This window comes from Gossypium hirsutum, chromosome D05 (genome assembly GCF_007990345.1).
Source record: "Gossypium hirsutum isolate 1008001.06 chromosome D05, Gossypium_hirsutum_v2.1, whole genome shotgun sequence".
Classification (NCBI taxonomy): domain Eukaryota; kingdom Viridiplantae; phylum Streptophyta; class Magnoliopsida; order Malvales; family Malvaceae; genus Gossypium; species Gossypium hirsutum.
The window spans coordinates 61,362,566-61,373,563 of NC_053441.1; the positions used below are offsets into that span (position 1 = coordinate 61,362,566).

The 10,998-nt window shown below is 32.7% G+C and overlaps 1 protein-coding gene across 1 annotated transcript; it reads left to right on the forward strand.

Moving 5' to 3' along the window:
- Nucleotides 1–3,003: 3,003 nt before the first annotated feature.
- Nucleotides 3,004–3,380, forward strand: LOC121202851 (uncharacterized). The gene has a single exon (XM_041092408.1). The coding sequence runs from the start codon at nt 3,034–3,036 to the stop codon at nt 3,376–3,378; it is 345 nt and encodes a 114-aa protein (XP_040948342.1). The 5' UTR covers nt 3,004–3,033; the 3' UTR covers nt 3,379–3,380.
- The last annotated feature ends 7,618 nt before the right edge of the window (nt 3,381–10,998 follow it).

The window sequence follows — 10,998 nt, forward strand, 5'->3', positions numbered from 1 at the left end:
CTAGACTAAAATGTGATGAACTAAAATATTAAGGACCTGATATAAAATTTCCCATTTAGGTTGGCTACTGAAAAAAAAAAGAAGAAGCTTTAAGGTGCAGCGGGTAAATAGGGTAAATTATTCATAAACCCTCTTTGTTTATTATTTTCTTTTATTTTCCTTCAATACAAAAAATAGAGAGACCTCTTACCAATTAATCCAGAAAGTTTTTTCTACCAAAATGTATTTTTATAAAAAAATTTGATTCCAACTGGAAATAAATTTTATTTAATTTTAGAAAAAAAAATTCGAATTATGTCTGACATAATAGTTAACGGTATTGATAATAATTTTCTTTTGCTCACATTATATCTAGAAACTATAAATTTAACTAATAATTATATTTTATACATAATAAGATTTTTCTAAAGCTTTTATAATTATAATTTTATACTATGTTCGTAAATCAAATTGATAATAAGGATAATTATAATTTTATTATCAATTTGATTTATGGACACGATAGGAAATTATAATTATAAAAGTTTTAAAAAATATTATTATGTATAAATTATAATTATTAGTTAAATTTATAGTTCACAAATATAATGTGAGCATAAGAAAACTACTATGAATATTGTTAACTGCTATATTAGACATAATTTGAACATAAAAATTATTTTATTAAAAAAATAAAATTTATTTTCAGTTGGAATCGGCTTTTTAAAAAAAAAATTTTGATAGAAAAAACTTATTGGACTAATTGGTAAGAGACTTCTCTATTTTTGGTGTTGAAGGGGAATAAAAGAAAATAATAAACAATGAGGGTTTATGAAAAAATTTACCCTATTTAAAGTTTGGTGCCCCAGACTGTCCTTAAACCTTTTTTCAGCAGTCAATAAAAATGGAAAATTTACATATCAGGTCCCTAAATATTTCGATCATCACATTTCAGTCTAATGCTGCCAATATGTCAAGCTGCACTGTAGAACATTGTAGCAAATGTCTATTTTCATAATTAATATGTTTTTCATACCATTTTCATAATGAATTATTTTTTATATTATTTGGGTAAAAAGCCCTTTTTCGTTGAAAAAGTTCTATAATTTGTTTTTTTTTTTGAATTACCAAACATGTTTAAAAACAAAGCCTAAGGGTGTATTTGATAAACCATTGATAGTTTTCATTTCATTGAAAAAGAAAGTTTTCACTTTTTTTTTTTAATTTTGTTTGATAACCACAATAATTTTCTACTTAATATAAAATTTTCAACAAAAAAAGTTGTTAAATATTAAGTTGTTAGATATTAATTTGGAAAATATTAAGTTGATTTTATTTTTGAAATAAATTATTTCCTAATTTTATTAAAAATTAAAAATATTCAAATTTGATCTTTGACTTTTATCCAAAACTATTCAAAATAAAATAAATAATATCATATTAATAAGATTGAAATTATGAAATAATAAATTTTTAAAAATCAATATTTATCATTATCAAACAAAATAATTATATTCAATATTTAATTTTTATTAACATGTCAAAATAATTATATTCAGTGTTTAATTTTTATTAACATGTCAAACAATTTTATAATATAAATTTTTCAGTTTATCAAACACACCCTAAATTTCTAGAAATAAAAGTAGGTAAAAAGACCACTCCAGTCCCTCTCAATTTGAAAACTGAGAAAATTGGCCCCTCTAAAAAGATCGAAGCAATTTAATCCCTATCAATTTCGAAAGTGAGCAACTAAAGATAATTAACCATGACGTTAATGTCTTCCATCAATTATACATAATTTCGATTGATATAATAACAAATTTAGTTTTCAATGTTTACATGTTTTGTAATTTTGACCTTGATTCCAAAACATTCAATGAATTTAGCCTCAACATTTATATAAATACACAAATGTTGCTGACTAAATTTGTTAAATTAGGAGCAAATTGACAAAATATATAAACTTTGAAATCTAAATTTGTTATTATATCGATCAAACTTTGAGCAAATTGACAGAAAACATCAACGTCGTGATTAATTATCTTAGTTGCTCACTTTTAAAATTGATAGGGATTAAATTGCTTCAATTTTTTTAAAGGGACCAATTTGCTTAATTTTGAAATCGAGAGGGACTAGAGAGGTCCTTTTACCAATAAAAGTAAAATGACTAAATTCCAAATGTATAAAAGTATGGGTACTTGGAGCATATTTTTAACCAATAAATGTATTCCAAGTGTGAAGAGTTAAAGCAGAAATTTGGTGTAGATCGTGTCAAAATTCAAACAGTAGAGTTAGATTAGTGGTCGGTAAACGTTACATAAAAAGAATCTTTAATCTAATCATCAAACACGTCGATATTACTGGTGAGTTTGATAGGTTCCCTACCTAAGATGGGGCGCAATAATCACATTTAAAATCTTTTTAAATTAAAATTATGGTTATTAAAAGATAGATTATATTTTATTTCTTGTACTTAAAAAATAGATAAATTAATTTATATACATTAGATTAAAAAATAAATTGGTCCTTTTATTAAAAACTTATCCATTTTTACCATTAAAAATTAGTCATTGTATATCAATATGAGATATACGTGGCATGTCACATGCCACTATAAAGTTATTCTACCAACTATACCAGTTTCTTAGCAATATAAATAGATGAAACTTTTAATAGAATGGACTAATTTATTCTTTAATATAATGTATAGGGATTAATTTAGTAAAAAAATAAAATATAATTTAACGACTCTACGATACATTCACGTATAGAATCAAATTCAAACCGAGTACCAAACGAAAGAACATCTATAGTGGAAACCAAAATCAGCAGTCAAAAGTATACGGCCATGCTGATCACAGCTCCAGAACCTGGTCAAAAGTCTCCCAAACCCATTAAGAAACAGCCTTCCAAGAAATACCGAGTCAAAATTATAGTAATAATCATAATAATAGCATCTATATAAGCTTCACAAAATCAAAACGAACAATCAAAGACCAACGAATCTTCTATTTATATATATACACACACTAAGATCACCTACTCCACAATATGCGGTTGACCATCCTTGAGAAACAAACTACACAAGGTTTAGAAACTCCGGGAACCGCCGGAGATCTGAAGGGGGAGAATCGGAGTCGTAGAAGAAGTTACATGGCTTCACCGTCTTCTTCGTCGTCGTCTCCTAGACTGCGACCGAGGTGTACGTGTTCGAACCAACCGGGTTCGGCACCATGTAGCAAGCATGGTTACATGGTGCCAAGGCAGAACACGAAGAGATATGGTGGTAACAAAGAGATAATAAGGAGGGCAATAACACCAAATCGGAAGATGACACTTAGGTGGTGGAATTTCAGGCCAACACCAAGCAGGCTTTCTAACATGACTATGGCTTAAGGTTCAGCTTCTTCTTCTTCTTCTTCTTCTTCTTTTGAATTTTTATCAGTTTTCAATGTTATGAATGTTCTGATAAATTGAAGAATATAGAGAGTATATGTAAATGATTTGATTGGATTTGTATATGTTAACATTAATGGAAGACAATTAATAATGGTTGCCATTAACATTAATGGGAGACAATCAATAATGACAACCACCAACTTTGGAAAAGTGGCAAGGGATAATTTTTTTTTGGTCCTTGAGATAATGGGCTATTTATTGTTTGGTCCTTGAACCTCAACTATAAATAGGCCTTCTCATTTCTCATTTCAATTCATCCCAACCAATCTTTCTCTCTTAGTTTTCTCTCTTCTCCCATTTGAGAATTCTTAAGGAATTCTATTTGTTTGTAATACTTTGGAGATAGTAAAGTTATCATCTGGTATTAGTGCCCGAGGACGTAGGTATAATTTACCGAACCTCGTTAAATCTCTTGTGTTCTTTCTTGTCCTATTTTTCTTTCAATATTTGAGGGTATAGTAGTAGTATTTAATTGTGCTATTAAATTACTATAGAAGGGATATTCTGTCTAAGGAAAGACTTGGTATTTAAGAGATCCATGTGATCCACCTCTCTTCCCTGGGAATTGAACTTTATGTGATTTTTTAGTACAATAATTTACACGCTTCTGACCCTATTGGAACAACAAGTGGTATCAGAGCCGAAGGTTAATTGTAGTATGCTCTGTGGTTGTAGTTTAAACTGATCTTCCACATCAGAAAAGATTTCCTTAGGTATATTGAAAGATTATGGAGAAAACGGTCGGTGTAGGAGCTTCAACATCGCCCATGTGGACAAGACCGACAATTGCAAATGCAAGATTGGCCGTGGAGATCTTTGATGGCACGGGCCATTTTGGTATGTGGCAAAGTGAGGTTCTAGATGCCCTTTTTCAGCAGGGTCTAGACATTGCCATTGATGAAGAGAAACCAGATGATGTACAGGAGAAAGATTGGAAGGCGATCAATCGGTTGGCATGTGGCACAATTCGATCATGCCTTTCTCGAGAGCAGAGGTATGCTATTTCAAAGGAAACTTCTGCAAATAAGTTGTGGGTGGCACTTGAAGAAAAATTTTTGAAGAAAAACAGTCAAAATAAGCTCCACTTGAAGAAAAGACTGTTTCGCTTCACATACGTCCCAAGTACCACAATGAATGATCACATCACCAAATTTAATCAGTTAGTCACTGATTTGCTGAATATGGATGAGACATTCAAAGATGAAGATTTGGCTTTGATGCTGTTGGGGTCACTTCATGAGGAGTTTGAGTTCCTAGAAACTACTCTACTTCATGGCAGGAGTGATATATCTCTGAGCGAAGTCTGTGCGGCCTTATACAGTTATGAACAGAGAAAGAATGACAAACAGAAAAACTCAATCAGAGATACAGAAGCTTTAGTAGTCCGAGGTCGTTCATACACTCGGAAGAAAACTCAAAAGGGGAGATCAAAGTCAAAGTCCAGACTCGGGAAAGATGAATGTGCTTTTTGTCATGAGAAAGGCCACTGGAAGAAAAATTGTCCAAAGCTGAAGAATAAGGGAAAAGCTGCTGTAGATGCTTGTGTTGCTAAGCATGATACTAGTGACTCTGAACTATCATTGGTTGCATCATCATCGTCGTTCCATTCAGATGAGTGGATATTAGATTCGGGTTGTACCTATCATATGTCCCCTAACCGGGAGTGGTTCTCTGATTTAGTAGAACTAAATGGAGGAGTTGTTTATATGGGCAATGACAATGCCTGTAAAACTGTTGGGATAGGTTCAATCCAATTAAAGAATAAAGATGGATCAACCAGAGTTTTGACTGATGTTCGGTACGTGCCCAGTTTGAAGAAAAATCTCATCTCATTGGGAGCCTTGGAATCCAATGGTTCAGTTGTTACTATGAGAGATGGGGTTTTGAAAGTGACATCTGGCACACTTGTGATATTGAAGGGCATCAGGAAAAATAACTTGTATTACTACCAAGGTAGTACAGTTATTGGAGCAGTCGCTGCAGCTTCCGGCAACAAAGAATTGGACTCAATACAGTTGTGGCATATGAAGTTGGGACATGCCAGCGAAAAATCCTTGCAAATTCTGGCAAAGTAAGGATTGTTGAAAGGTGCAAAGGCTTGCAAATTAAAATTTTGCGAGCATTGTGTTCTGGGAAAGCAAAAGAGAGTGAAATTCGACACTGCTATCCATAATACAAAAGGTATTTTAGAATATGTTCACTCAGATGTGTGGGGGCCTTCCAAGACACCTTCATTGGGAGGAAAACACTACTTTGTTACTTTTGTTGATGACTTTTCCAGAAGAGTTTGGGTGTATACCATAGAACTAAGGATGAAGTGCTTAGAGTTTTTCTTAAATGGAAAACTATGATCGAAAACCAGACTGGCAAGAAAATCAAGCGGCTTAGGACGGACAATGGAGGGGAATATAAAAGTGATCCGTTCTTCGATGTGTGCCAAGAGTATGGTATTGTTCGACACTTCACAGTTAGGGATACACCACAGCAGAATGGATTGGCAGAGCGTATGAATCGAACATTGCTGGAGAAAGTTCGATGTATGTTGTCCAATGCTGGGTTGGGCAAGCAATTTTGGGCTGAGGCTGTGACATACACTGGCCATCTTGTTAATCGTTTGCCATCATCTGCATTAGAAAGAAAAACTCCTATGGAGGTATGGTCTGGAAAACCGGCTACAGATTATGATTCCTTACATGTGTTTGGAACCACTGCATATTACCATGTGAAGGAGTCAAAGTTAGATCCGAGGGCAAAGAAAGCTCTTTTTATGGGAATCACTTCTGGAGTGAAGGGATTTCGTCATTGGTGCTTAAGCACAAAGAAAATGATCTGTAGCAAAGATGTTACCTTTGATGAATCTGCCACATTGAAAAAGGTAGCAGATAAAGATATTCAGACGAGCAATACTCTACAGCAGGTGGAGTGTACTCCAAAACAGGTGGAGTTTGAGCAGATGGGGATTTGCCCAGTTAATAAGTCTAATTCTCCAGCCACAATGGAGGAATTAGAAGTTAAAGAGGTTCTGACCCAAGAACCACTAAGTACACCAGAACCAGTTGCAGTTGCAAGGCCACGGAGAGAAATTCGTAAACCTGCTCGATTTACTGATATGGTGGCCTACGCCCTTCCCGTTGTTGATGATATTCCTATCACTTATCAAGAAGCAATGCAAAGCTTAGAAAGTGATAAATGGAAAAGCGCCATGGATGAAGAAATGCAGTCTCTCCGGAAGAACAATACTTGGGAGTTGGCGCAATTACCGAAAGGTAAAAGGGCAATCGGATACAAGTGGGTATTCGTAAAGAAAGATGGATCTCCTAGCAAGAAGGATATTCGCTACAAGGCAAGAGTGGTAGCTAAAGGCTACGCTCAGAAGGAGGGAATTGACTACAATGATGTATTTTCCCCTGTTGTGAAGCATTCCTCCATTAGAATTTTGTTGGCCTTGGTAGCACAGTTGAATTTGGAGCTAGCTCAACTTGATGTTAAGACGGCTTTCTTGCATGGTGAGTTAGAAGAGATCTATATGACTCAGCCCGAAGGATACACAGATGCTGGTGGTAGAAATTGGGTTTGTAAGCTGAACAAATCGCTATATGGATTGAAGCAATCCCCGAGGCAGTGGTACAAGCGATTTGATAGCTTTATGAGAAGGCAGAAGTACACAAGAAGCAAATATGACAATTGTGTATATTTGCAGAAGCTGCATGACGGATCTTTCATTTATCTACTCTTGTATGTTGATGATATGTTAATCGCTTCGAAGAGCCAAAATGAGATAGATAAGCTGAAGGCTCAGTTGAATCAAGAGTTCGAGATGAAAGATCTAGGTGAGGCCAAGAAGATTCTCGGCATGGAGATAAGTAGAGATAGACCGAGAGGCAAGCTCTGTTTAAATCAGAAGCAATATCTGAAAAAGGTATTACAATGTTTTGGTGTAAATGAAAACATAAAACATATAAGTACCCCACTTGCTTCTCATTTGAAACTTAGTGCTCAATTATCTCCGAAGACTGAAGATGAAAGAGAATATATGGCGAAAGTCCCATATGCTAATGCAGTTGGGAGTTTGATGTATGCGATGGTGTGTACGAGGCCTGACATTTCACAAGCTGTTGGAGTTGTGAGCAGGTATATGCATGATCCTGGAAAAGGACATTGGCAAGCTGTAAAATGGATTCTACGGTATCTTCGAAAAACCGTAGATGTTGGTTTAATTTTTGAACAGGATGAAGCACTTGGTCAGTTTGTAGTTGGATATGTTGATTCCGACTTTGCTGGTGATTTAGATAAACGTCGTTCAACTACGGGGTATCTGTTTACTATTGCGAAAGCCCCAGTGAGTTGGAAGTCTACCTTACAGTCTACAGTAGCTGTGTCTACTACAGAGGCAGAATATATGGCAGTTACAGAAGCTGTTAAGGAGGCTATTTGGCTTAATGGATTGTTGAAAGACTTAGGAGTTGTTCAAAGTCACATAAGTTTATATTGTGACAGTCAGAGCGCTATTCATTTAGCGAAAAATCAAGTCTATCATTCAAGAACCAAGCATATCGACGTAAGATATCACTTTGTGCGGGAAGTCTTTGAAAAAGGAAAAATTCTACTTCAGAAGATCCCGACAGCAGATAATCCCGCAGATATGATGACCAAGGTGGTAACAACAATCAAGTTTAATCATTGTTTGAACTTGATTAACATTCTGAGAATTTGAGCACCTTCAGGTGTATGGCACTCGAGAGCGCATTTGTAGGCACTACAAAAGATAGCTTTATCGAATTTGGGGAGTTGAAGGAAGTGTGTGAAGATGTGATTATCCTAATCAAATCTTCAAGGTGGAGATTGTTAACATTAATGGAAGACAATTAATAATGGTTGCCATTAACATTAATGGGAGACAATCAATAATGACAACCACCAACTTTGGAAAAGTGGCAAGGGATAATTTTTTTTGGTCCTTGAGATAATGGGCTATTTATTGTTTGGTCCTTGAACCTCAACTATAAATAGGCCTTCTCATTTCTCATTTCAATTCTTCCCAACCAATCTTTCTCTCTTAGTTTTCTCTCTTCTCCCATTTGAGAATTCTTAAGGAATTCTATTTGTTTGTAATACTTTGGAGATAGTAAAGTTATCATCTGGTATTAGTGCCCGAGGACGTAGGTATAATTTACCGAACCTCGTTAAATCTCTTGTGTTCTTTCTTGTCCTATTTTTCTTTCAATATTTGAGGGTATAGTAGTAGTATTTAATTGTGCTATTAAATTACTATAGAAGGGATATTCTGTCTAAGGAAAGACTTGGTATTTAAGAGATCCATGTGATCCACCTCTCTTCCCTGGGAATTGAACTTTGTGTGATTTTTTAGTACAATAATTTACACGCTTCCGACCCTATTGGAACAACAGTATATTTATAGAATTGAAATTTCAGCATTTTTGTTGGTATTTGAATGGTTAACTGTCTCAAATTTCAGATGTTCTTTTTATTAATTTTCCCTTTGGGAACTTTAAAATCTGCTCATAAAATCATATCCCAGAATCCATAGCCATAGCCATAGCCATAGCCATAGCCATAATAGTGTTTGAATCCACTGCACCAAGAGTTATGTTTCAGTTATTTGTTTTGAGAAGAAACCAAAAAAACCATGGAGAGTAGGTTGAGTTTTCCTAGTTTTTAGAGTTTTTTAAGCCATGCTTATCGGCTATATTATTACTGCAAATTTTAAAATTCTTTAACCTTAATTGAATTATTTTTTTTAATTAATCAAAATTTGTAATTTCTTTTTTTACTTTGATTCTAAGAAGTAAGACATGACAATAAATACAATCAACTAGGCAAAACAATAAAATAGGTTTTTAAATTCCTTAAAAGTTGAAGAAAAAGTTTTTTAGGTTTCTTAAAAGTTAGTAAAAAAAAATTTTGGGCTCTTACAAGTTAAAAAAAAATTTAAACCCTTTAAAAATTACAAAATAATATTTTAAACCCTTTCAACTTTAGGTCCTGGACAATCGCACCTCCAGACCCCAGGATCAAGCCTGCAATCAACATGTTTTTTTTTTTAATTTAGTTCAAAGAAGTTTAAAAGAAACAAAAATAACAAATAATATAATGACTATAATAAATTAAAAACATGAGAAAATATTTGGTACAATATCAGTCGAATATTAAGACTCCACAAGTAGGGCTAATGGGTTAACAAGTGACCTACAAAATTTTAAAGAAATAAATATTTTATAAAAAGAGAGACATATGATCATTTTTTTTAAGGCTACTTATAGGATAAAAAAAGCACAGTGTCAGTATACCAAATACTAATTCTTTTTGTTATTATGTTTTTAGGGTTAGTATTTGGTACAGTGACAATGTACTTTTTTTATTCCACAAGTAACTTTAAAAAATTTTCTCATATATGTTTTTTAAATATTTTATTATATCTTTATAAGACACTTATCAACCCTAATTTTTCTTGTAAAGTCTAAAAATTTTATTGACAATATATCAAATATTTTCTGTAAAAAAAACAACTATGCTAAATTAAAAACATAACAACAAACATTAAATTAAAAATAAAATTGTAACACTAAATTAAAACATTACCTTAATATTATTTTGCATAATATTTTTTTCTTTGGGCCATTATCAATAGTTATAAGTCCATTTGATTTATATATTGGGCTTATAGATATATGATTTATATATAGTAGTGAGCTTATCTATATAAAGCTCATAATTGAGTTGGTGCCATGGGTTAATTTGATATTAATTAAGTTGGAAAAAGATGAAAATTACATTTATTTTACAAAGTAAATTATATTATTTTGATGGTGTTTTTGTCATTTTATATATTTTATGTAGAAAAATATACACAGATAATAAGATTTGAGCTCATGCCTCTTTAATTTTTGAGTAAACTACACACAAGGTAATTAAATTATTAGTAAGTTTACGTTTTAGTCATTCGACTTCAAAAAGTTATAAAATGATCACTTAATTATTCAATAATTTTCATTTAAGTCACTAGGTTATTAAAATCGCTATTGTATGGCCTTCTATGTTCGCTCCGCCTGCACCAATTAAAAACTCTCATTCCCATTCTCTGCTGGATTTTTTTTTTCATGAAGTAGTTTTGAGTATCACAAATCTACGACCCAAAATTCAAACAACTTTCTTCTTCGATCTCCGATGCTGACCATTAGATATACTTAGATCTAAAGTATGTTCTTCTACTCGTCAATGGGTACAGATCCACCGTACCAATCGTCAAATTATCACTTGGAGCTTGCTAGCCGAACTTATTATTTTTAATTTTTTCTATAAAAAAAATTATCAACTAGTAACTTGAATAATAACTTTTAAATAGTTTAGTGACTTAAATAAAAATTTTCAAATAGTTCAATAATCATTTTTGTAACTTTTTGAAGTTGAGTGACGAAAATGTAAACTTATAAATAGTTTAGTGACCTTAAATGTAATTTACTCTTAATTTTTTTACATTTGTATTTATCTTTCAACCAAAGCTTCATTTATTATTTATATCAACTTTTTACAAATATA

Coding starts and splice junctions, on each gene's coding strand:
- LOC121202851 (XM_041092408.1), top strand. CDS start 3,034: ATGCGGTTGACCATCCTTGAGAAACAAACTACACAAGGTTTAGAAACT.